The 24,444-nt window shown below is 36.1% G+C and overlaps 1 protein-coding gene across 6 annotated transcripts in view; it reads right to left on the minus strand.

The window, feature by feature from the left end:
* Positions 1–450: 450 nt before the first annotated feature.
* LOC131034556 (double-stranded RNA-binding protein 4) overlaps positions 451–24,444 on the minus strand; it is an 89,135-nt gene continuing 65,141 nt past the window's right edge. The window contains exons 2-5 of one of the 6 annotated variants that reach the window (XR_009103809.2): positions 20,631–20,853; positions 20,002–20,500; positions 8,166–8,421; positions 451–956 (exon numbers count right to left, since the gene is read on the minus strand). Coding sequence is in view for 5 of the 6 variants with exons in the window: in XM_057966069.2 (XP_057822052.1) it covers positions 20,013–20,500; positions 20,631–20,853 (711 nt within the window). In the remaining variant the exon portion in view is untranslated. Of the gene's footprint in view, positions 957–2,485; positions 2,909–8,165; positions 8,422–20,001; positions 20,501–20,630; positions 20,854–24,444 lie in introns of those variants that run through there. The other 5 variants (XM_057966069.2, XM_057966068.2, XM_057966072.2 and 2 more) reach the window with 5 other exon arrangements.

The following is a 24,444-nucleotide window of genomic DNA, read 5'->3' on the forward strand; positions in this document are numbered from 1 at the left end:
TTTGATGAGTTCATTAGCATCTTTACAAACATTTGTCAACAGATTAAATGACTTCGTGTTGCGAAAAAGTAGTCATCTTGTAACATGCAATGCACAATAAAATGATACTATGGCTCGTATAATTGATGGATACTAAGCTTTGATATTTGCAGTTTATGAATTTTGAGTTAGTAAAAGTTATTTATAGCTTTCCACCAAACCTATGAATGGATAATGCAAGATCATCCAAAAGGTGATAGAGTAATTCAATAGATGCATGGATCATATTCTAATAACCCAATATTCCAATATTCCAATGGGAATAAAAAGATGATAACAATCCCCACACTATTTTTTAATCAAGATGAAGAATAATTTTCCCGGACTAAAGAACTTCAACCATGCAGATTCACGTCTTTTGACTCTTTAAGAGGGAAAAAATCAATAGACACATGTTTAATGCACAGAAAAGAAACTGTAAACATATAAATTACATTCTAACAAATATAATTTATATGTGCATTATTTATATATATAAGCCTGATATATATATATGTTTGTGTGTGTATACATATATATAGGATGCGATGTACACTTATATTTTAAATGGTTATAATCCCTGTTAGTATTCCTGGACTTGAAAAGTTTCCTGTCATCCAAAGTACATAATCACATATCCATCAATGACCACAACATCAAAACTGAGCTCAAAATTATCATGAACTGTAAGCTGGATATCATTTCGTAGCAATTTGATAAAACCAATACACAAGTTAAAAATAAATAGTCACTTCGAGTTGATCAAAATACCGCACATCCAGCTCAAAGCCTTTGTGACTGTAATCCAAACATCAACACATCCATAGACCATTGTGGTACGCACAACCTCCAAAACTGATGCTAGCACACATCCAATGGTCTCTTTGCGTTCCATAATTTTGATACGAGTGATGAAGAAGATTCTGACAAGGCAACTACTGCACAATGCCAAATTGTTAATTGTGTTGAAACAGTCTAGTTATACATACATCACATATGACAAACAAAAACTAAATAGCTAACATACATCATAAATGAAGAATGAAATAAATAATAGTATACATACACCATAGAAATATTTATTTTAATGTCTTTATTAACATAAATTTGAAAGAAACTCTTGCAAAAAAAAGAATGCTACTTCATTTTTTTTTAAATCATATAATTATGTAGCTTTCCACAATTGCAGGAACCAAAATGGGCTGAGGCTAGTGAATGAAAAATAAACAACTCTTAGCTTTATAGCTGTGAAAGCAGTACAACTCTTCCCGACAATTGTTTATGAACTGAATTTGGGGAAAAAAAAACTAAAATAGAAATTCTACGCAACTTGAGAAAACCAAAAACTACCACTTGCGCAACAGTATACGAACAGCTAAAGCGCTTAGGCAGGTCACTCCCAATTGTGAAGAAATCAATCTCAATAAAGTGTTGGTCCACCTAAACCACAATATCTGGCATAAAAGTACTCTTTATAAGTGCCACAGTTTTAGAGAAGTAAACCCTCTCCTATATTTAGACACACTCCTTAAGAAGTTTTCCAACAAAAAGAACCATGGCCTAGTGTATCTCCATATGAAACCTTAACCTTGTTTTACTCTAAAACAATATCGACCTTAAAAAGTTGTATATTTATCGTAGTTTTTTAATAAGTTATAATAGGTTCATATGCAACATTTCCTGGAAGCATCCTTATAGACAAACATATTGGACCCATTGCGGGAAGATAGATAGGAAGATATTCCCACATTGCAGTTGACCCAAATTTTAGTTCACAAGGTCAAATCCCTTAACTTGGTCATATATGATTTTTTCTTACAAACTAAAATCCTTCGAGGGTGAAAATTTCATGTACCATGAAACAAGAAGATGTGTACCAATAAAGGGATCAAAGACCCCTATTAACAGGCCTAGAGATTTAAAAAACAGATGCAAGAACAAAACAACAAATGGGATCTGCCTTCCCCTAACTGTCTTAAATTAAATTTGGATGGTGCTCTAGAGGGCAACCCAAGGAAAGCATATGTTGGGGTTATCATTACAGATAAGCAAGGGAAATTTGTTGCAGGTTCTTTTTTCCTCAAATCTAAATCAAATTATGAAACTGAATGGACAGCAGCTGTTGAAGGTCTGAATATTACCAGGTCGATTGGGTGCAAGATTCTCATGTTGGAAGGAGATTCAGCAATTGCTATTTAGGGTTTGTTCCAAGGAACTTGAAACAACTGGCTGGCCAAGGCTCTCCTAGCAGCAGCTCAACTGTACGCCAAAGTTTATGTAATATCTCCTTTCAAAATTGCTATCGGGAGGGGAATCAGGCAGCAGATCTTAATGCTAATCATGGTATAGAGTCTAGACATTGATCATATGACAAGTTTCCTTTCTAACAATATCACTGCTTGGGATAATTTGGAAGATATTATTCAAAATGAAAAACCACCATAATTGTATCCTAATAGGATGTGTGTAAATTTTAAAAAATCAGATTTATATAGTAAACTTGTATCAGATTTATATGAATATTTTAATCAACATATAGATTATATTAATCTATTTGAATTACTGCTGAATAATTACAAACTTTAAATTTGTCATACACATACATATTCATGCACTGTGTATTAGTAATAACAACTGCTGTATATATCTTTGAATATAAACTTGAACTGCTGTATATATTTTATATTAATCTGAATCTGTCAATCTGCTATTGTAGTTCAGTCTGTGTATATATAAGTGCTTGACTAAAGACTATAATCAAATTCTTGTATGGAATAGTTCAGGAACTAATTCAATGAATTCTGATCTGAGAATAATCCAATCTGTATGTGCTATGAATGCTTGATCCTTTATTAGTCCGTTCAAAATATTCGATCTTTGTTACTTCGATCTGCACATAAGATCAATGTTCGTTGTGAGAGAAGAGTCTGAAGGTTTATATATCATCGAGATAGTAATTCTGCGTATTCTTTTCTTATATTCTATCCATCACTTTTCAATGTAGCTCGAATCATCCTTATGTATGATATCGGGTTACCTTTTAGAAGATCATGCCCTTTTTCCAAAAGACACAACCAAACCGATTCATAATAGAATCGTGTTTATGCACAGACCGATTCAATTATGATCGGTTATTCAAAATAGATAAGATAATAGTTAGTAACCAATAATTAACTAATTTCTAGATATATAAATTAAACAAATTCAATTTAGATAATCAATTAGATAAATGCGATTAGGAATTAAATAAATAAACAATTTTATTTACTAATATAAAAAACTAATCTAAACAAGAAAAATATATAAGAATAAAGTAATTATAAATTACAAATGTCAAAGGCTGATTAGACCAATTTGACATTTGTTTTTATCTACATAAGATAATTTAGGAATTAACAATGTGCACTTGCAAAGGCCAGTACATCAAGATGTCCTTTGGCAAGATTGCTTTATAGTTGAGGATTTTGCCTTTTAATGACAGGTTTGTGTATTTATGGCAATCAAGTTATGCTTAGAGAAGTTAGATGGATGATGGGTGACCACATATTATTCATTTAAGTCTAAGCATGATGCCTAATGTGAGAGGCTTATCATCAAGAGTTTTTTCACTTTGCCTAATGGTTGAGAACTTGTACTCTTGAAGGAGAGGTCACAAGTTCAAATCCTGCAGGGGGCAAGGTATGTACACCTCATTTATAACACAGTTAGGTGCCTCTTGCATGGAGTATGGGGCAGTCCCATATATTGTAAGCCAGATATCTATAGACCCAAAAACAGATTGCCTGTTATCATGGACTATAAAAAGATCCAGTTCCATTTGCAATGTGGTGTGGCTTACCATGTACTCTGGCTGAGCTTGCTTCTTATGGTTTGCTAGCCCTGGTGGGTGGTCTTTGTTGTCTTTAATGTTGGACCCAAAACTTTAGAAATGGTTTAAGGTGTGTTGGAGGATGATGATGTGAAAAAGTGTCACAGCAAGGCATTAATTCACACAAAATTTATTGCTTGTTTCAATTCTAAAGTTTTGGACATGGTGATCAAAGACTGGTTGTGTCGGAGGACGACGGTGTGAATGACTTTAAGAAGTGTCACAGCAAGGCATCAACTCATACAAAACTTATTGCTTTTTTGAATTCTAAAGTTTTGGATGCGGTGATCAAAAAATGGTTGTGTAGGCTCCTCTTCCCTAAAGAATCACTTTTGATTCATTCCTCATCCTAGTCACCACTTGTTTTGGCGCCCATGATGTCAAATGAAGTTTTGAGGAGTTAATTTAGGGTTCTTAATAAGGATCTTTTGCCAACGAATTGATAATTACAAGATGTTTGGCTCGCTTGCCAGGATATGCAAAAGGTGGTGGCTAATTTAAATCTAAATCAAACAATGAGGCTGAAAGGATTGTGATAATTGAAGTTCTAAATATTGCTCGATCAATTGTGCACAAGGATCTCATGGTGGATGGAAATTCAATATTCGTATTTAGGGCTTGTCTCAAGGAACACAAAACAACTGGCTGGCCACAACTATCCTTGCGAAAGCTTGACTGTTATGCTAAGGTTTATACAATATCTTCTCTCATTGCTATTGCAAGGGGAATCAAGCAACAAATCTTATTGCTAATCATGGTATAGACATTGATCAAATGACAAATCTCCTTTCTACCAATATTATTGCTTGGGATAATTTTGGGGATATTATTTAGAATGAAGAGTAATCATAATTGTATCCTAATGTGATGTAGGCTTGCAAAGGACCATCATGATTGTATCCTAATGGGATATTATTTAGAAAGATTGCTTTATGTTTAAGGATTTCGCCTTTTAACAGCATGTTTGTGTATTTATGGCAATCAAGTTATCCTTAGATGGGTGATAAGTGGCCATATGGCATTCATTCAAGGCTAGGCACGGAGCCTTGTGTGAGAGGCTTTATCATCAAGAGTTGTTTCCTGTTTCTCTCATTAACAATATAGTGTGGTTTGTTATGTTGTTTGGCCAAGCTCAATGCTTATGGTTTGCTGACTTTGGTGGGTTCTCTATACTATTTTTTGGGCTGGTTTGCCTTTTTGATTGCCCACATATGGAAGAGCCTCTCTTTTTTGAGTTTGTATTTGATAGAAGATTAAAAGCAACATTTGATTGGTCTTACCTAGGAGCTTTAGAGATGCCTAAATGGACAAGTCTTGTAGAAAGAAATCAATTTGCACAAAGTTTAATGTTCATTTTGATTCTAAAGTAATGGACATGACAATCAAAGACTGGTTCCATAGGCTCCTCTTCCCTAAGGAATTACTTTTGGTTCCTTCCTCATTCCCAATCACCACTTGCTTTGAACCTCACAGTGTTGGATGCAATTTCGAGGGGTAAATTTAGGGTTTTTAACAAAGAGCTTTTGGTGGTAAATTGATGCAAGACAGACTAGGAGATCTTTATCAAATTGTCCCAGTTTGCAGCTATACAAAACAAAACCTCAGACATAAAAGAAATAATACTACTTTGTTACAACCAAAGTTTGAAAACCTCGACTCAACACGGACTCAGTAGAACCCAAAATAGGACTCGGATTCGGGACTCAATGCAGACTTGGCAAAAAAGTCGGCAAAAAAATATCTGTAGTTTTACCAAAAATAAAAACGAAATTCATAAAAGCCTAATTTGACTATCAATTTGTCATAATTCAAACACTACACGTCATATGGTCTTCAAACACTCAATCTTTGAAATTTCATAATTCACAGTCATACTTTCAAATGTATAACAACATCATAGGTTTATAAATGTTTACATATAATGATATGTCAAAATGAGAAAAACAACCAAATACAATCTACATCTTCCTCTTTCCCCTTAAAATAACTCAATTTGTCAGGCCTCAAACTAAAAGGTGCTACAGTATCTAAATGATGATGAATTGTTTCTTCAACATTGTCTTTTTGGATCTCAAATGCTCCTCTTCTCCTCTCCTTCCTTTCCTATTTTTCTGTTCACTCCTGTTTTGGACGAGATTGGACCAAAAAAAGTGAAGAAGGCATCACTTTTTAATGTTTTTCTACCTCCCTAGCCACACCCAAGTGGACTCAAGAATCTGCACCTAGAACTCAAGAGTACGAGTCTGGGACTTGAAGAGTCTTGGGGCAAGACTCAGATGAGTACTCCAAAAAAACTCTTCCAAACTTGCCTTGAGAGTTAGTGGCGAGTGGGCGTGGCTAGAGATGGGACTCCAAAGTTTGGAGAGTACTCATAGAGTCCTCAAACTATGGTTACAACTTCACAGAGATCTGGAATTATAAACACACTGTTTAAATTCTCAGAATGAAAATTAATCTCCAAAATTAGATTTGCCTATATTCAATGGCATGAAATCAGAAATCAATAAACAAACTCCTCTCAGCTAATGATATGCCAAACTTTTTTTCTCAGTATTGACAAAACAATACCATCTCAACTCGTAATCTGATTACATTCTTGTTTTGCTCAAATTTCTAATGATCTCCCCAACACATTCACTATTATCTCCAGATGTTTTGGAAGTCAATCAAATTCTTTCTTGCTACACAACCATCCTTGCTTTCCTATTTTCAATCTTTAATTGCTAAGATCTTGATTTCCTGTGCTCAATCGTCCAAATTGTTAAACCTCCTCCTTACTTCCCCTATCAGTCTCTTTTCTCATTTGCTCTCTATTTATTTCTCCCCCTCTATTTATTTAACCAATACACTCTGCCTCATTTTGCACTTCCTTCTTTCCTCTAGGATCTAACCCAAACATTTTTCCCACTAGCCCAATACCAATCTCGATGCCCTGACTTGGGGGTGGACTCCACTCATAGCACTTCATGTTCCAATCTTTGCGTTTTGCTTCCCACACAATGTCTTCCTTTCTCGGCTCACATAGCTTACTTTTTCCTCTTGGCCACTACAGCTCCCTCTTGGCCAAAAATAGACCCACACACAACTTAGTTGATGTCCTCCCTTAATGCCTTATAAACTCTTTTATTGTTACCATCATTTCAATTTTTTTGTTGATGGCCTTTTCATATTCTTGCATTGATACTGATTCATTACTTGCCATTTTGTTTCTGCCTTTACCAATTCGTTTCCAACCTCGTCTTCCACGCATGAGCCACAACCTTCTATGTACCATGTATATCCCATTCAAAGCTGCTCTATTTCAATGTACACAAGCTGTGATGATGTTGAATTTGGTTTTTACACCTATCAAATGCACTTGATCTTCTCACAAATTCATTTGCAATCATCGCATCCACAAGACAATATTTCGATGAAGCGTCTTGGCAATTCTTAACCTTCGAATTGCACTCACTCCTGCTTTGCTCAAACAGTGAAGCACAAGATCACTCAGCACCTTCTCAGTAATGGTTAAATTTGGCTTGAAGCTTAATATTTGGGAACATCTCTTTTCAATATATTCTTCTTCCATCTTCAAGAGTACACCCATGTCTACCTCGGCAGTTGCAACAGAAATTCTTTACTGTTTCGTGAATATCCATGCCCTTCCAAGAGCTCGAAATCTGATGGAGAGATGTTGACAAGGAGAAGCCAGGAACAGACAAAAACTGAAAACCAAACCAACAATATTTTTGGGTGGTGCCAATTGCTGACTCACCCGGGTGCTCCTACACCAAACACGCCGAGTAGGAAATTTTTTGTGAGTAAAACTCACAAAATGGAGTCAGGTAGTGGAACTACCTTTCAGGTTGTAAACAACCTGCAGCGAACTCCATTGTTGTGTCAAGTACTTGAAATTGCCTCTTTTTCCTCCTCTTCCAGCATTGCGTTGGAACAACCGTCATCCTCCTTCAATAACTACTTACCATTCTTCCCTCCTCTCGTGGATTTGCATCCACCATGTACCATCCTCCACCGAAGAATCTCCTCTCCTCTTATACATTGTGGGATTCAACCCACCATTGATCGACCTCCTACACCAAATAACCTCTCCACTCTTCTCTCTCATGGGTTTTGACCCACCACAAACCATCCATCTCCACAAAATCTCACCGGCAACATCCTCTACTGTTTCCACACACAAACACTCCATATCCCCAAACAAATCTGCAACTGGACAAATCTCCGTATCCACTATCTTATGCTAATCAACATTTTGATTACATGAATTAAAATTTACCTCTACTTCGCCAATGTCCTCTTTATCAATTTTTGCTGCAACTGCAACCTCTTCAGGTAGCTCATCTCCTTTCTTATCTTCTTCACTCGACATGATCTCATTTCCAAGCAACAGCGTCTTCATTGGGTCCTTGATCAACCTCCAAATCCACATTCTGAACTCCATCTTCTACCTCGATCTGCGAGTTACTTTCAACTTCGTCACATTCTCAGCTTTCAATCCCCAACACAGTCCTTGCACACCTTAAATTCCCAACCTATAAGGTAGAGCAGAGTTAGATTTTGCTTTGGAAAGGTGAGTTTTATAGGAAAAACAAACACAATTATATATGGTTTGCAAGATCAGAAATACAATACCAAAAGCGGCTGACCTAACATAGTGAAAATGTGTGGGAACAAGGTAATGTTTATGCAAACGTGTCAAACAAAGAGCTGGTCAACCTGATTAGGGCCTCATCCAAATGTGTAAAGAGTACTTGTAACGTGTGGAGAACTGTGAATCAAGGCAGACGTGTCCTTATTGCAAGGAAAACTGAAAGAAATGTAAGGCAAATGTGTAAGAAAATGTCATGAAACATATAATAGGGCCGACCTAAGCATATAGTTCAAATGAAACGTGTGTGATGCAAAATGAAAACAATCCAAAGTGTGTTGGATAGATGGAGCCGACCCCCTTTGTCAAGGATGCAATTATAACATGAAGCCTCTATAAATACAAAATGAAAGCTTTCATCTCATATCAATCAGTCTAATTCGAAATCAGGACAATGGCAGAGACAAAGAACGAATCACAAGCAGATAGAGGTGAGTTACAGCAGATGATGATACGAATTTGTTCAAAGCAAATCAGAATTTAAAGACAAGTATTGAATAAAGAAGAGGCAAATCTTATTGAATACACAAGACAGACCTGAGAAGAAGGAGATTCTTGGAGGAGACATGGGACATTAATGCCCAGCTCTGAGTGTTAGCTTCTTCATTTTGAGATTTTTCTAGATCTGGAGCAACATTTCCAGAATTTCCAAGGTATTTCAGACTACTGGAGGGAAAATCAGATTGTTAACAGGAGTGAAAAATGAGGGGAAATGTATGATTGAACAATCAAGATGCTAATGACTTGATATTGATGGCAGAAGAGACAATTGTGAAGGAGAAATAAGCTGACTATATACAAATCTAAGCGGATTTCATCATCAGCATCTGTCAGTTTCAGATTTTGAAACATCATGTGAAGGGTTTGAGAAACATCCTATAAGGCAAATTTTGTGAATCATTGATGTAGTTTGTTTCACATAATTATTAACATGAATCAGGAGAGCAAGTTTTCGAGTTAACATTTCTTATTACAATTTTCTTGCATTTTGATTACAGATGTTTTCTCATTTCAGGAATGAGGCATGGAGCAAGGAAAGGGACTTCACAATACAATGAATCAAGAGAGCAAGTTTTTGAGTTAACATTTCTTATTACAATTTTCTTGCATTTTGATTACAGGTGTTTTCTCATTTCAGATATGAGGCATGGAACAAGGAAAGGGACTTCACAATACAACATGGAAATATTAATTAACACAAGGGGAGATAAAGATCAAGATATCCAAGATGGTGATAGAGAAGGGTTACTCCATGACATGAAGACTCAACATCATTAAGAAATCGAGATCAATATGTTCGAGGAAGACAACAATGCAAAGGACAAGATCAACAATTTCAAGAAGAATTCAAGAAAAACACCAAGGCAAGACAAGCTCAAGACATGATGAAGATGGAGGCCCTACAAGGACATCAAGACATTCAAGGGATCACAAAGAAGACTCTACAACGACCTAGGATTTCAATCCAAGATCAAAGAAAGGATGATGCATTAAGAGAGATGCCACAACAACATAAAGAAGATCAATTCATCATGAAGGATTCAATCATGCGAAGGAAGTCAAGATATTCAAAAGATGGCAAATAGGAACTTCACAATGTAAAGGAGGACATCAACACCTCAAGCTTAAGACATGAAGAAGACTTCACAATGATGACGAACAAATGAAGGAAAGACATGACAAGGCTGAGAAAATCAAAGTCAAGAATAGTGAACACAAAGACACTACAACATGAGGTCAAGGTGCAATACAATGCAAAATTTCACCAAGACAAAGAGATATTTCAAGATTCCAAAGTAGAGAATGGAAGAAGATACACAACTGTTAAAGTTTGGATCAGATTAGACATGTGAATAGTTTTTTCTTTTTAATACTTAGATCTTACTAAACTATATGACAATGAACTCGAGTGCAGGTTGCTGCACATATGAAGGGAACACAACTTAATGCGTAATTTATATGGGAGTCTGCTGAATGAAGCAGATTGATATCTAAAAGGCTTGCACTTATAATTACTATACTTGCCTATTAAACTCGAACTGCACCATGATATATACCTTACGGTATAGGCATGTCAATGGACAGACATGCCTCTACGTACGTGGAGACATGTTGATGAATAGACATGCCTCCACGTACGTGGAGACATGTCTCTACACCTAGGGTTATGCAAGACAACGATAAATAATCGTTATTTATTCGGTTGATAATCAAACACCGATTCCTCTTATTGTTTAGCAGTTTAACGATTCTTCAAATCGTTAATCATTATTGTTACGTGCAAGTAACGATTTCCATAATCGTCTTTGAAAGGAGATCGACTAAAGTCGATATGCACAGCAATAAATATATATCGAACTTATTTCATGTAGAGAGTCGATTTATATTGATCAAATGAAATGATCAATGTAATCGATACTTATAGATACAGTGCTCATATTCTGATTTGTATAAACAGTAATAAATATAAATTATGTATATATAGATATTTGTATATATAATAATAATGACATATATTAATATGTATATATTCATATCAACGATAATATGCATTACTTATACATATGAGACTTCAACTGGAGCTATAAAACATCAACAACAACGTCACAAGAAGGTGGATTCCAAAACACGAAGATACAAAAGTGAAATGTGATCAAGGAAAGAAGATAGTTTCAGAAGACTTCAAAGTTAGAAACTTGATCAAGATGATGCGTCATTCCCATGTCATTGGAATGCACTCAATCGATCGACCTGTATATGAAGTCTATGAACCAATGAATGTGGCCTATACCTCCCACCCACCCGATGTAGGAAAGTTGCGAGGGGCGTGTACTTAGAACAGTAGGGAACTGATCAATGGCAGAAGTAGATTAGTTGGAACCATAGATTGCCTACCCAACCCTAGATTCAGACTAATTCATTCCCAGGGTGGGAAGAGATAGTGGTCACATAATCAGTGCATACAAGAATATATTGATGCCCTTATTTGGGAATATGAACCATCACATCAAGCAATTGGATGATGTTGAGTATCAAGAGAATCAAGAGATATTGCTAGGGATACGTACAAGCTGAGGTGGCACTCGATCATCATCAACCAATTCAGTGATGCCACTTCAACACGTCCAAGTGCATAATAAGTTTTCAATCAATAATTTTATGGAGGAAACCCTCAAGTAAGGAGAACATTGGCGTGTAGATATTTTCTGTGTCCTTTTGATTGCTGCATTGGTTAATGAAGTATCAACAGTTATAGTTTGTTCAAGAAATGACTTCAAAATCCTTTGCTAGATTGTCATATGCCTAGCACATTGTCTTTAAGGAAATAAAACAAGGGCAAGTTTATCTTCTCCTCCCAATAGGTCGTAATTTCATTCTGCACAAAAGTTTATTGACATCTTGATAGAGGCATGTTAAGATGGTGTTTCATGGAATATATTTAGAGGTTTGCATGGAAGGATTTATCATAAGGCTATATAGGTATAATTGTTTCAGTTTTGGAGAAATAGTTGGGTTTGATCTCAAGTTCAGTTAGATTTGAAAAGCAACAATTAAGAAGCTGAAGTTGTCAAAGTGTTAATAGTAGTGATCAAGCAATTGAGTGAGGTGTTCATTGTTTGTATCACAAGACAAAGAGAATGGTTATTCCAAACTTCTGTTCTTTCGGAGCCAACGATGCTACTTAGATATCTGAGGGCTTCAGTATGATGTCAATTGCAAGACCTTGATCTACATGGCAAATTTTGGATCGATAGAGTTTATTGCACAAGTTGCACTTAGATTTTTTGAAACTGCAAAAGTTAGAGTTCAAACTCAACTTGGATTTGCTAGAGGATTATTTGATGGGCTGCCAAAGTTTGTTTGATTAGAAAAAGTATTTGGTTTATGCGATGGAATTGGCCCACTTTGGGACACCAAATACCATGAGTTTCAAGCAATTTACATGTCACGTTTATTGAAATGATGGATCAACTCATGTCTAATTTTGATCCAGAAATAAGGAACTAACCCAAAGGGTATTAATCAACTCACAAAGTAGATTATCACATTGGTTTCTATAGATCAAATGAAGTTAAATTAGCTTGTGTTGAGGATGAGGCCTCCAAAGACTCACATCAGTCATCAAATGGATAAGGATTAACAGGGTCATTTTGGAGGCTGTTGGCACTAGAGGATGGAGGAATATCCATCATCTCAAGTTAGCTCCTCACTTTGAGATGTTGTCTTGCTTGAGAAGCGTTTTTGGTGTTTTGGTCTTGTTTTTCCTATTTTAGCTTTCTTTATTTGTGCTGAGAAATGTGAAGAATGCATGTATTGTCAATATTGATTTTGGAGATAGGCCCAAGATTTGGTGTTGAGTTCAATATGGATTATTGTCCAGCGAGCTTCTGAGATTATGATCAAGATTTATACCCTTTCGCAGTCATCAAACAATGATAGAGCTCTGTCGTAGCTCTTAGGGATTGTTCTCGAATAATTCAAGATGCTGTGATTCGAGAGTTCAGGATTGAGAATTCAAGAATTCAGCTCAAAGCTATACCCTTCCGAGGGTCATGAGGCAACTTGATGGAGCCCCGCTTGATTCAAGATTTGTTTCTTTAGAAAAAGATTTTCTCAAAAATGTGTATTCGTATTATGTAATCAGCGAATTTTGTTGTGTAAGGCTTAAGAGGGGGGGCGGTGGGGGCAGGTCCCTTGGTACTTTTGTTGGAACAATGTAATAAGGGGGGAATGTTAGTGCACTAATTTATTGTATTGTTTAATACGGCTCAGTTATGATGTGCAGGTATATTGGCAACTACTCAGTAACTGTTTTATGCCATATAAATATCTGTTTCAGTCATCAAATAATACTATGAACTTTTATGCCCACTCTCAAACTTGACTAGCAAGGTTCAATGTGCAGCATAAATTTGTTACTCTTCTCTAATACCATGGAAACTTAGATATACTCAAAAAAAAAGCCAACAACCAAACTTTGTGGCATCCATCTCTCCTTTAAGAAGGAATCTCTAATTTTCCTTTGCATTAAATGGTTACTGAGTTTGGGATGTTTGGATGACATGGGGCTGCTCCTTTTCTGCCTTTGGGCTGCTCTTTGCTTGTCTCCTCTCTTGCTTTGGGCATTTCCATGAAATGCCTAACTTATCAATAAGCACATTCACAATCTTTTCTCTATTCTATCAAGATCCCCCACTGATTGGAAAATATTTGGAACAACCACTTGCAATTTCAAGAATCTCCCTTCTTGAGATTCATCATATTCTCAGGGCATTTCTTCCTTTTGTTGTGCCATGTTCCTTCTCACTTCCTTATTCCACCTTATGAATATATCTTTGCTATAAAGGAATCAAATCTACTTCTCTTCTTGCTCTAATTAATCTAGTCAAGAGCACATTGAAAAATAGAAACACCATGGAAATCACACAAACTAATTGTTGATGGGGAAATTTAGCACTTTCGTCAACGCAAAATAGAATGCACGGAGTCTATCCTATTCTCCCTTGAATAAGGAAATCTTGTATGCCCTTTAACTGTCAAAACAAGACAACCCCAAGGTTTCTAATGTTAGGTCATGACTGTGCTTATGATAACTCAGCGTTGATGTGATTTGCTAGTAATCGCAAGGAGACCTATGTATCTGACAAGCTGGTTTGTGTCCGATATGACAATCTAGTTGATGCTTCACTTCTCAAACTAATTAAAATAAAGAGAAAAAGGATAGGGTTCGGGGAATCTAGGGGCAATGATAGTAATGGTTGCTGTTGTGGATACATAGATTTCACAGTATCCACACAAAACTGTCTCCTATTTAGCCAAAGATGAACTCACAACGCCACAGAAACAATGCAATCTCCAAAGGAAAATAAAAGGATTTTCAGACCATGAACATTCATTTGGATACCCAATTCTGGATAAATCAAAACAAACATCCACAATTGAACTAATAGAAATAATAGGCTCAGAATAACCATGCAGAGAGACTTTCAGTCAATAAACCTCCAATGGTATGAACCAGAAATCTATCGGATATCCTCACACTTTGCCATTAAAATCACTGAACTTTAACTAATCTTGATGAAAAGAAACCATGCAAACAGGAGAAGGCAAATGGAAAAATGCCATTCTTCAATGTTTTATTCACTTGCTTCAACTGCTATTACAACAATCTCTTCTCAACAATTCATGTTCTACTCCTAATTCTAATTTCTACTTCTAATTCTGCTATCTACCTCTATTTTCTAACTTTCTAACCCCTTACAATGAGAGAGGCACTAGCCTTTTATAGATTTTACATTTTGAATCAATGGCCAGAATTCAATCCATTCAATGGCCCAGAATTGCCTTCTAGAAACCCTAACAACATTTAGTTAATGGTCTCAACAACTTCCAACCACTTTTCAACTACTTTCCAGCTGCTTTCAATTAATCCCACTAAAAGACAAAAGTTTATAGGGCTCAAGACACCAAAAAACAAATTTGGTAGCTGGGTGAACAACTAACTTTTGGCCCCCTTTTGTATTGCATTAAATTGGACTCAAAAGCTATTATTTTACAATAGATTAATCCTCTTTTTACAATAAATCACTTCCAGCTCAGACCTAGATGTTCCTTTTCTATTTTTTGCATGTGTCCTGTAGCATTCTTGTGGGTTTTCATTGTTTTCTAGAGTTCTAGAAATGACATACATTTGGCTTTCGACACTTTGGTAATTGTATTCCACCTTCATACTTTGTCCTTGGTGACCTTCTAGCGTTATCACGATCATATCCTCAACTTGCGTGCTGGATGCTCCATCTTTTGGCCTCGTTGGTGGTCTCTTCCTCTTCAATCCTTTCATCTTTCCGATTCCCTTTGGTATCACCTATCCTGCATGGATAGACAAGTTTAAGAATCAATCTCGTTTTCATGATATTCAATCCTCAATATCCCATTCATTCTTCACTCATTCCCCAAAGGATCTTCATTTAGATGGCAAGGTAACTCGAGACTTTCACTTCGTAGTTCATTGACTAGGTCACTGAATTAGATTTTATCCCTACATGCTTTCACCAATTGATTTGCACCTAGCTGTTTTAGGAATCTTGTCCTAATCTCAGACTGTGGAAGACCTGTTGGATCACCATTAATCTGGTTTTGAGTGCATGTATCGAATTTGTGGATCCTTGGTCAGGATCTCAGCTTCAGGAAGGCATTTAGGATTAGTGCCTTAAAACTTGGTCCAAAACATGGGGGTAGGAACACATTTGGGAATACTAGCTGATCCTGATTTACTGCAAATGTCGAGTTTGGGAAGGGAAAGCTTGAAACTTGGTGTGAAACTCAGGTTGAAGAAGGCTTTTAGGATTAAGGCTTAATCCTTTTTTGAATGCCAATACTGAATTTTGGGAAAGTTTGCACAAAACTTGGTAGTAGGAAGGGTTTAGGAAAAAGGACCTGATCTGATTTTTTGGGCTCAAAACAACAAATTTCTGAGTTGTTGATCTTGCTTGCTCATAAAAAAAAACCTTGATACTTGCACAGCTATGACAAGAATTGCCCCCACCTTGGATTGATCCTGAAATGTGATGGAGGATATAGGCTTGGAAGCTTGGATTTTGACCTTATCCTCAGTTCAACCTGCAGACTCGGTCTCAAACTCGGGGTAAGGAAGAACTTTAGGAATAAGGACTATTCCTATTTTTTAATGCTACCACCGAACTTGCAGATGGCCTGCTCAAAACTCGGGTTGAACCTCGGCATTAGGAAACCCTTTAGGAATAAAGCCAATTCCAATTTTGACTGCAAAAATCCAAACTCAAGTTTGAAGTGCCTTGCTAAGGGAAGAAACTTGGTGTTTGGAGCATGCTTTGAATTAAGCTTATTCCAAATTTATATGCTAGTACCGAATTTGCTGCATTTCAGTCAAAAGTTCGGTTGTTGGCAAGGCCTTTTGGAACTAGGCCTTATTGTGATTTTGACTGTGAATACCAAACTTGCAGGGAAACATTGACTTGGCAATATTTGAGATTTCCAAGGTTCTGCTTCAGATCATTTTTGCATAGTGAAAATCAATTAGCTCAGATCTTGGAATAGCTAAGTGAAACTAGGGCTGAGGCTTGGGTCAAGGAAGGCTTTAATGTCTTGTTTGAAACTTTGAAGCCATCACTGACTTGGAGTTTCTTGGTCAAAACTCGGTAGTGGGAGACCTTTTTGGATTAAGGGTTATTCTCATTTTGCATGTGAGTACTAAACTTGCAAGGAGAAAGGTGAAACTGGGGCTGAAGTTCGGTGAAAGGAACATGATTTGGAATAAAACTTAATCCACCTTTTAGTGCTAGTACCAAGTTTGCAGCAGACCTGGTCAGAATTTCAGTGTAAGGATGGTTCTTTGGATTAGAAGCCAAATCCAACCTTGACTCAAAACACCGAATTTGAAGGTGCAAGACTAAATGCTTGGAAAGATCTTGAGCCTTAAGCTTGTTCTCCTTTAGGCTGCTAAGCTCTTACTCCTGATCAATGTTGGTTTTGAACCCGATTTTATTTTCCTCCCCAAAATCATCAAATTTATGCTAATCCTCCTGCCTTTGGACATCTCTGAGTCCTTGAGCTTTCTGCTAGAGGCTAGGCTTGGGTTAGACTTGGGCTTCTAGGCTTACACCCTTTCATTCCCATCACATTCCTGAGACCCTGATACAATCTCTCTCTCTCATGCTATCAAAGCAGGGAGAAGGAGAAGGGGGCCCCTGTCGGAGATGGGGAGTGCGTGCACAGCACAACACTAGTAAGGAGTATAACAGCTCCCATTCCAATGAGGCCCAAAATAGGATAGATATTCCATTCCTAACTTATCAGTATAAATATCACACTAGAAATCTGATGAATTGATGTAGATTGTAGTCGCTTACATATTTTGTATACGGCTCAAAATTCATAACACGAAAGTTTTAAACACCATATAATTGTGTAACAGCCAACTATATTCTACAGCTTCCTTCTCCCACTTCTACTATTCAACAATCAGTTATCTCTTCTCAGTTTTCACCTACTGGAAACAATGACAAGGAAAAAAGAAAGGAAAAAAAAACATTTTTGCTGACAATGGCAAGTTTTTTTCATCAGGTGAGCTCAAGAGTCGGATGATATGTGAAATCTTTGATTTATGACAAATTGATAATCAAAATAGACTTATGCTTTCTTTAACTTCATTTTTGTGCATCTCATGCATTAATTTAATTTTTTTGTGTGATTATGTTTTTTTGCCGATTCTTTGTCACATCCTAAGTCTGAGTCAAGATTTTGGGCTGCCCAAGTTTTTGCGAAGCCCAGGTTTTCAAACTATACTTTAAACAATAGAGCTAAATAATAGAGGCATTAATAACTTCAAACAAAACCCTAGCGTGTTGTACATAGCATGCAATGACAATGATTCTAGATTCCTCTTAAAGTAGTGGCAGATATTGATATACATTTGGTGATTAAGCTAAGCTAATACTCATGCAGTCAACTGAGAAGTATTTCTGATGAGTTAATAACTGTTTTAGTATTTAAGACTTGTAGCTAAATGCTCAAAAAGTTCTCTTCAACATTCAAACTCGGTTGAGGAATTACTTTACAATTTAAACACTGTATAATTTTCTATGCACTAAACATAGTCAAAGATTTTTTTCATCTTAAGTCTATAAAAAAGGGATCAGCATAACGATTATAAGTTTCAACTTCCCAAAACTGCAAAAATTCTTTGCTGTACCTAGCCTAAAAGAATCTCAAAAAAAAAAAATTCTAGACCTTGAGATCCACTAAAAGATATGTATCATCAAACATCATGCGAATGTTAATTGCTAACATTTCTGTTAAGGTCAAAAGAACCACAATTCAACAAAGGGAGGTTTAATTATGAACTCAACTACATTTTCCAAATTAATTTTTGAGCCATTAAAATTGTGCGCTTTGAATTTCTCTCTTCAATAAAAGCACCACAATCTCATTAGGTTTATAATTTCTTTTCACCCTCATATTTAATTATATACAGGCTCGAGTTAATAAGAATCATTACCAGCAATAACTATATTTTGACCTAATGTACCTTTTTTCAGCTAAAGAATACCTTATAGTTTATACAGTCAGAACTTGGCACAGACTTTATATTTAAGATTTTCGACGTGAAGCAAAGCCCATTAATTAGATGAAAAGACAAAAGCATAATTATCAAGAAACCATTACCACAGGAAAGCTACACTAAGACTGTCATTTGCATAGGAGCCCCAAAGTCCAATAAGTCTCTAATCTTGACCAAGAAGATGATATATAGAAAATAAAGGTATTGATGTCTTGGTGAAAAAATCTCAAAAGAAAATTACAATTATGTACACCCATTATAATAATGGGTAAAAATGAAAATAAAGTCAATGAACTAGAAAAAGTGATAGAATAACGAAGGTAAAGGTAAAGTTTATTATGAGAGTCAAAACCTTCAATGACTAATTTGCAAGTATTATAAATCAATGACAGTTAACCTAGACCATCAAAAAAATTTCCAACAATGAGAATAGAAGACTACTCTGTACAATTATCATATAAATAGGCCGTACATATCTTCAAGCCTTCAAGCTTTTTTTCCTTTAGATAGAAGCCACATTTTTTAAAAGCATATATTTACTTCTACACCAATACTGGTTACCAACCAGTTGCAGTGGTCCACACTAACTGTATATAAGATAAGACTAGTAGTTTTGAGCCAACATTGGCTCACACAAGGACACTTTAACCTTTGTCTACGTAATCATCTCCATAGATATTGGAAAAGTTCCATCTCTGTCTCTACATATAAGTTCCCACTATGTACCATCTCTTCCTTATCAGCTCATATGATTTTAACTTTTAAAGCATTTGCCCATGGTGTCCTTCAGGCATGCTTATGTCAAACTTGGGCAAATATTGTGAAAGTCATGTTGAATACCGTTTTCTTTAAAGCTGATTAAAATTAAGTTTGACATGTAGTTCATTTCATACCTATTTTTAAACTGCATTTGGCCTTGGATAAGTTAGCATTGTGTGATGAACTTTATCAATAATCCAAGCAGCTTGTATTTCAATTACACCTCACTCTGCTAGCTTGGGCTCTGTTACAGTTCCTCGAAGTTAGAATATGTTGCAATTGTTTGTGACATAATGCTGTTCAGTTAGTCTGTTTCGTTTCCATATAGAGTCCTCCTGTTAACTGATGGATTCATTAAAGATGTGGGTTGCTGACAGCACTACCACAGTTAGCTTTTGTGTTATGTACTTTTTGCACTGGACCCTGATTGATACAAATCAATTACTTTGACAACTTTTGAAAACGAAATTCATTTATTATTTAATACAAAGACATTCATTTGTTATTTATCATTTAATGCAAATTATAGAAACCAATCACAAGGAACAGAATGAGTCTTAAGTCAAAAAACAGATATCCAGAGATACAGGAAAATCTTCAACATACTGAGCATAGCATCAGTTGCCCATAGATATGTTGCTGGATATCATCCCATGGTTCTTTTCATTTTCTTCTTTTCTCTTCTTTCCATTCATCTGTTCACGATTCTCAGATTCACTTCTACTTCTCTTGTTTATAGAATCTTTTAAATTAACCTCCTGCACACCTTCCTTCTTCAATTTAATCTCTTCCTGCTCTGGCTGGATCAGAAAAGTTTCTTGCTGAAGTTGGTTATGTGGATTTAATGAAGGTGCTGAATTTTCATCACTTGCATTTGACTTTCCAGGGCCCTTTTCAACAGGATCTTCATTATTCGTAATCAACATTTCTAAGGAATTCTCAAACTGTTTAGAATTGGTTCCAACTAAAAATTCGTTGCTAGGAGTGCAACTGTTAGTTGCTGCCTTCAATTCAGGCTTAATATCCTTGCACTCTTCAGAGGGCTGTTGCAATTCATTGCTCACCCTGCTGTCAGCCTGAAGCTGAAGCTGGAGACAAAGATCACCTGTAGCAGATTTCAATGGGCCAGTAGTGTGAGTAGCGATAAATAACATTTATGAGGTCACAGGAACAATCATGATATCCTAATAAATATGCAGTTGGCTAAGCAGAATGCAAACAATGATAAAACTTACCAACTTGTTGATTGATGGTTCGAATTGCTACAAGGGCAGCCTTTGTTTCAGCTTCCTTCTTACTCTTTGCAACACCACCAACATAGGAGGCCCCATCAATCTCCACAGTCGATGTAAACTCTGGAGAATGAGCAACTCCCGTCTTTGTAACAGAAAATATAGGAGGCCCTCTGCCCATCCTTTCAAGAAGTTCTGTAAGTTGTTTTTGGCCAAATGGATCCTGCTTTGTTGTCAGAAATAATTGAGCATGGTGTTAAGCATATTCCTTGATGTTTGACATGATTAGGATTTTAAATAAAATGAACAGCATTATGTCACAAACAATTGCAACATATTCTCATAATAAAAAGACTATTAACTACAAAGGCCCAAACAAGTTTTTTGAGCCAGCAGTTCAATATCAATTTACATTTGCCTGAGAAAGTTGAGCCCTATATTGACTTATAAAGTTTGCAAAATGTGTAAATTCTTCTAGTCAAAATGCAGTAAAGTGAAAATTAAAATAATTATAAATAATATCCATAAGATGTTTAAGGACCAATAAAATGAGACATTAACCAATATCTTTGATTATTAATCAACAATTTGCAGTGTACTTAAGATGTGATATCTGAATAGAAACTGGCTCATAGGAACCAAGGCATATCACCTTCTCTCATTCTTGACTTGAAGCAACAGAAAATATAAAAACCAAAACGAAATTATTTTTTTCAGTCCTCAGAAACAGACACCAAGCAACTGATGAGGTTTGACAGTCTATCTCAATTGAAATAAGCAAACTCCTTCCTAATTAAGGAGTGATAACAAATTCATTTGGGACTTGCTGATACTGCCGGCTAATAATCACAGAGCATAGCAAAATTACTCTGACTCAAGATTAACACAGAAAATCAAAAGTATAAATGGAATTCAATTACTCTGGATTAAATCAGGAAAAAAATGGCAATCTAAAAATGCTGAAATATTCATAAATAAGGGGAAAAAAAACATTCTTTTAAATTTTCATGCCAAATAAAGTGTGTAGATATAGATTTACCTGTTAAATTACTGTCTTATTAGGCCCATGCCTCCCTTCTTTGTACTTTAAGCTTAGCTATAGCTAACAACTAATGCTCCCTTATTTTAACTAAAATTACTACCTATCAAGGCTGACATAAGCAAGCACAAAATCAAAACTAAGATTGCATACAAGCAAAGCATATAGATTTCACTGCATCTTAGGCAACTTCTGGAGGAATCTTGCCAACCAATTGAACTCAGAAACAAGCCTAGATCCATTGGGCTACAGAGTCAAAATTATAGCTTTTCCACCCGCACAGCACAAAACAATTTTAAATATTTCTGCTTCTTTGCCATATAGAGTTGAAATCTCATTTCGAAATGTGCCATCCTTATGTACTCAGAAATCTCTGTTTCACCAACTTAACTAATAAAGTCAGCTGAAAAAGAAGGATGCCATATCAAGCAATTGCATTCATTACCACACAAGATACTAAGGAATCAATCCAGACTGAATATCAGCATTCAGGTGTTCCCAAAATCCCCACTCTTCAAAAATAACACTAGCATTGCCTCAGAAAGGAGCATATACTGATTGTTATTCTCATTTGGAAAACTAATTGTGCCAAAATTATTATGAAATGAACATGTATGGTAAATAGGTGCCTTTGGGTACAACTGTGAACTTTGCTTCTAACAGTTAATCCCATGAGGACAACCCATGTGTGATTCCTGCCATGTCTTGATTTCTTATAAATGGATATGTTTAGCATGTTTCCAAGACTTACTGGTTAGATGGATTATCTATGATGTTGTTGTTAATTTTACTTTCAGATTAACAATAAACTCAGAAAATAGATGTTTGTTGTTAGGGTTTTCAACTTAGTGAATGACAGAAAGCAAACAAACAAACAGATGAAAATGAGACAAGACAAGACAATATTACCCTGGGAAAACCTCCTAGGAGGAAAAACCCAGCAAGAAGAGATCCTCAGATCTGATTATGAATTATACAATATTCTGATTACAACACTTATCTCTTTAGGAGATCTGAAATGGCCACACTTTAGAGCTGATGTAGATGACTAAACAGTATCAGGTCTACACCTCAGATCTGCACTTTTGTCTTCATTAACCAGCAACCTGATCTGCACTTTAGACGCCCTACTCTTGAAGCAGTTTGCACCTTTCACTGTAGATATTCACACCTAAGGGCAGCAGATGTAGTTCACATTCATGCACAACAGACACCTGACTATTTTCACTTCAACTTGAGAGCTAATTCGCATGATGAGAGGAAAGATATAATTGTGTTAATGAGGTCAAGTGGTTGTTCATTTATATGAGTCAAGAGGACCTATTTGAGGTCGGCTTGGAGCTGATCCCTTTTATTTATTTTATGACTTTTGGTTTATAGGGTCGGCCCTATTAGAGGGAACACGTTTCCCGTGTGTCTTTTAGTTATAGGGTCGGCCCTATTAGGGGGAACACGTTTCCCTTTAGTGTGGCGTGTGAGAGGGGAGAGAAGGGCCCAGCCCTTGGCGGATTTCAATGTTGCCTTAAGGCAATTGGAATCCGCATCCTACCTAGTTACAATCAACAGTTGTATGCACTGGATTTTGACATTATATGTGTAATGTCCCCTTATGTTATCGTTAGGAAATTAGGGAACAACTGACTTGCAAATCAATTGCAAGAGACTTCTTCTTAGTAAAAACTCTAAATCCTTATGAATATTATAATGCTGATAACAAATACTTAATAGAATGATAGGGTATCAATTCTGAAATATATGATTATATATGATAATACAAATATTATAGTCTGATACTATCACTTATAGTGATGAAGGTGATGATTGCTGTATCTGATTTGCTTGGAAAGTATGCAATGGATGGTGTTGTTTCTGAATGTCACTTCTAATCCGTGCAACCTGCATATGCCAAAAGGCTGTTGCTCACATGAGCAGATCCAATAATGGATACAAATAAGAAAACAAGACAAAATCAAATGATGTTTAAAGGAGTATGGATCCTTCTTAAATATCTCACAACTCAGATTGGTGGCATCCCTTCATTCAGAATAGACATATTCCTTCCTTGTTCGTGGCTCCTCATGATTAGGAATCGCATCCTTTGTATGAAAATTAGTTATTAATTACTGATTTGTTTGTGTTAACTTTTTTAATCCTCTAAGCAGCAATAGTGAGAGTATGTTATTCTCATGTTCTAGATCTCTTTGCTGGTCGATCTTAAGTTTTCTCCCACAATCATGCTGATCTTTTATATGACGGGGGTTATTACACATTGATATGGATTGCTTGATATTAATCGCTGCTTTTGACTACTTCCAATCACTAACCTTTGGATCATTATCATATCCTTATCTTGGGCAATTAACTTGATTGATATATGTTAACCAGGGTGCTGAAGTCGGCCACTAAACAACTTAATTTATATACATTAACGTGGGTGCTAGGATTCATGGTCGGTTTTTATAATATCTCCATTTCAAGTCGGCTTATTTGAATAAAGTCAACCATCTTTGTTATCGATTGTTGTTTGTCTTCATTGACTGAAATCGTTTGGTATCATATCGGCTTGATGTCATAATCAAATGCCGCCTTCATTCTTCAGCGCAGAATACAACTTCAATGATTAATGCCAATCTCTATGACTAGGTCTTGGTCAGCCAGGGGTAATCAAAATATAGATATGCTCAGCCAGCATAGGTAAGGTTCATTTTATTATGATAAACAATCCAAACAACAAATCTTATTGTCTATCCTTCACTTGATGCATTATGAAGATGCTTT

This window comes from Cryptomeria japonica, chromosome 5, assembly GCF_030272615.1.
Source record: "Cryptomeria japonica chromosome 5, Sugi_1.0, whole genome shotgun sequence".
Lineage (NCBI taxonomy): Eukaryota > Viridiplantae > Streptophyta > Pinopsida > Cupressales > Cupressaceae > Cryptomeria > Cryptomeria japonica.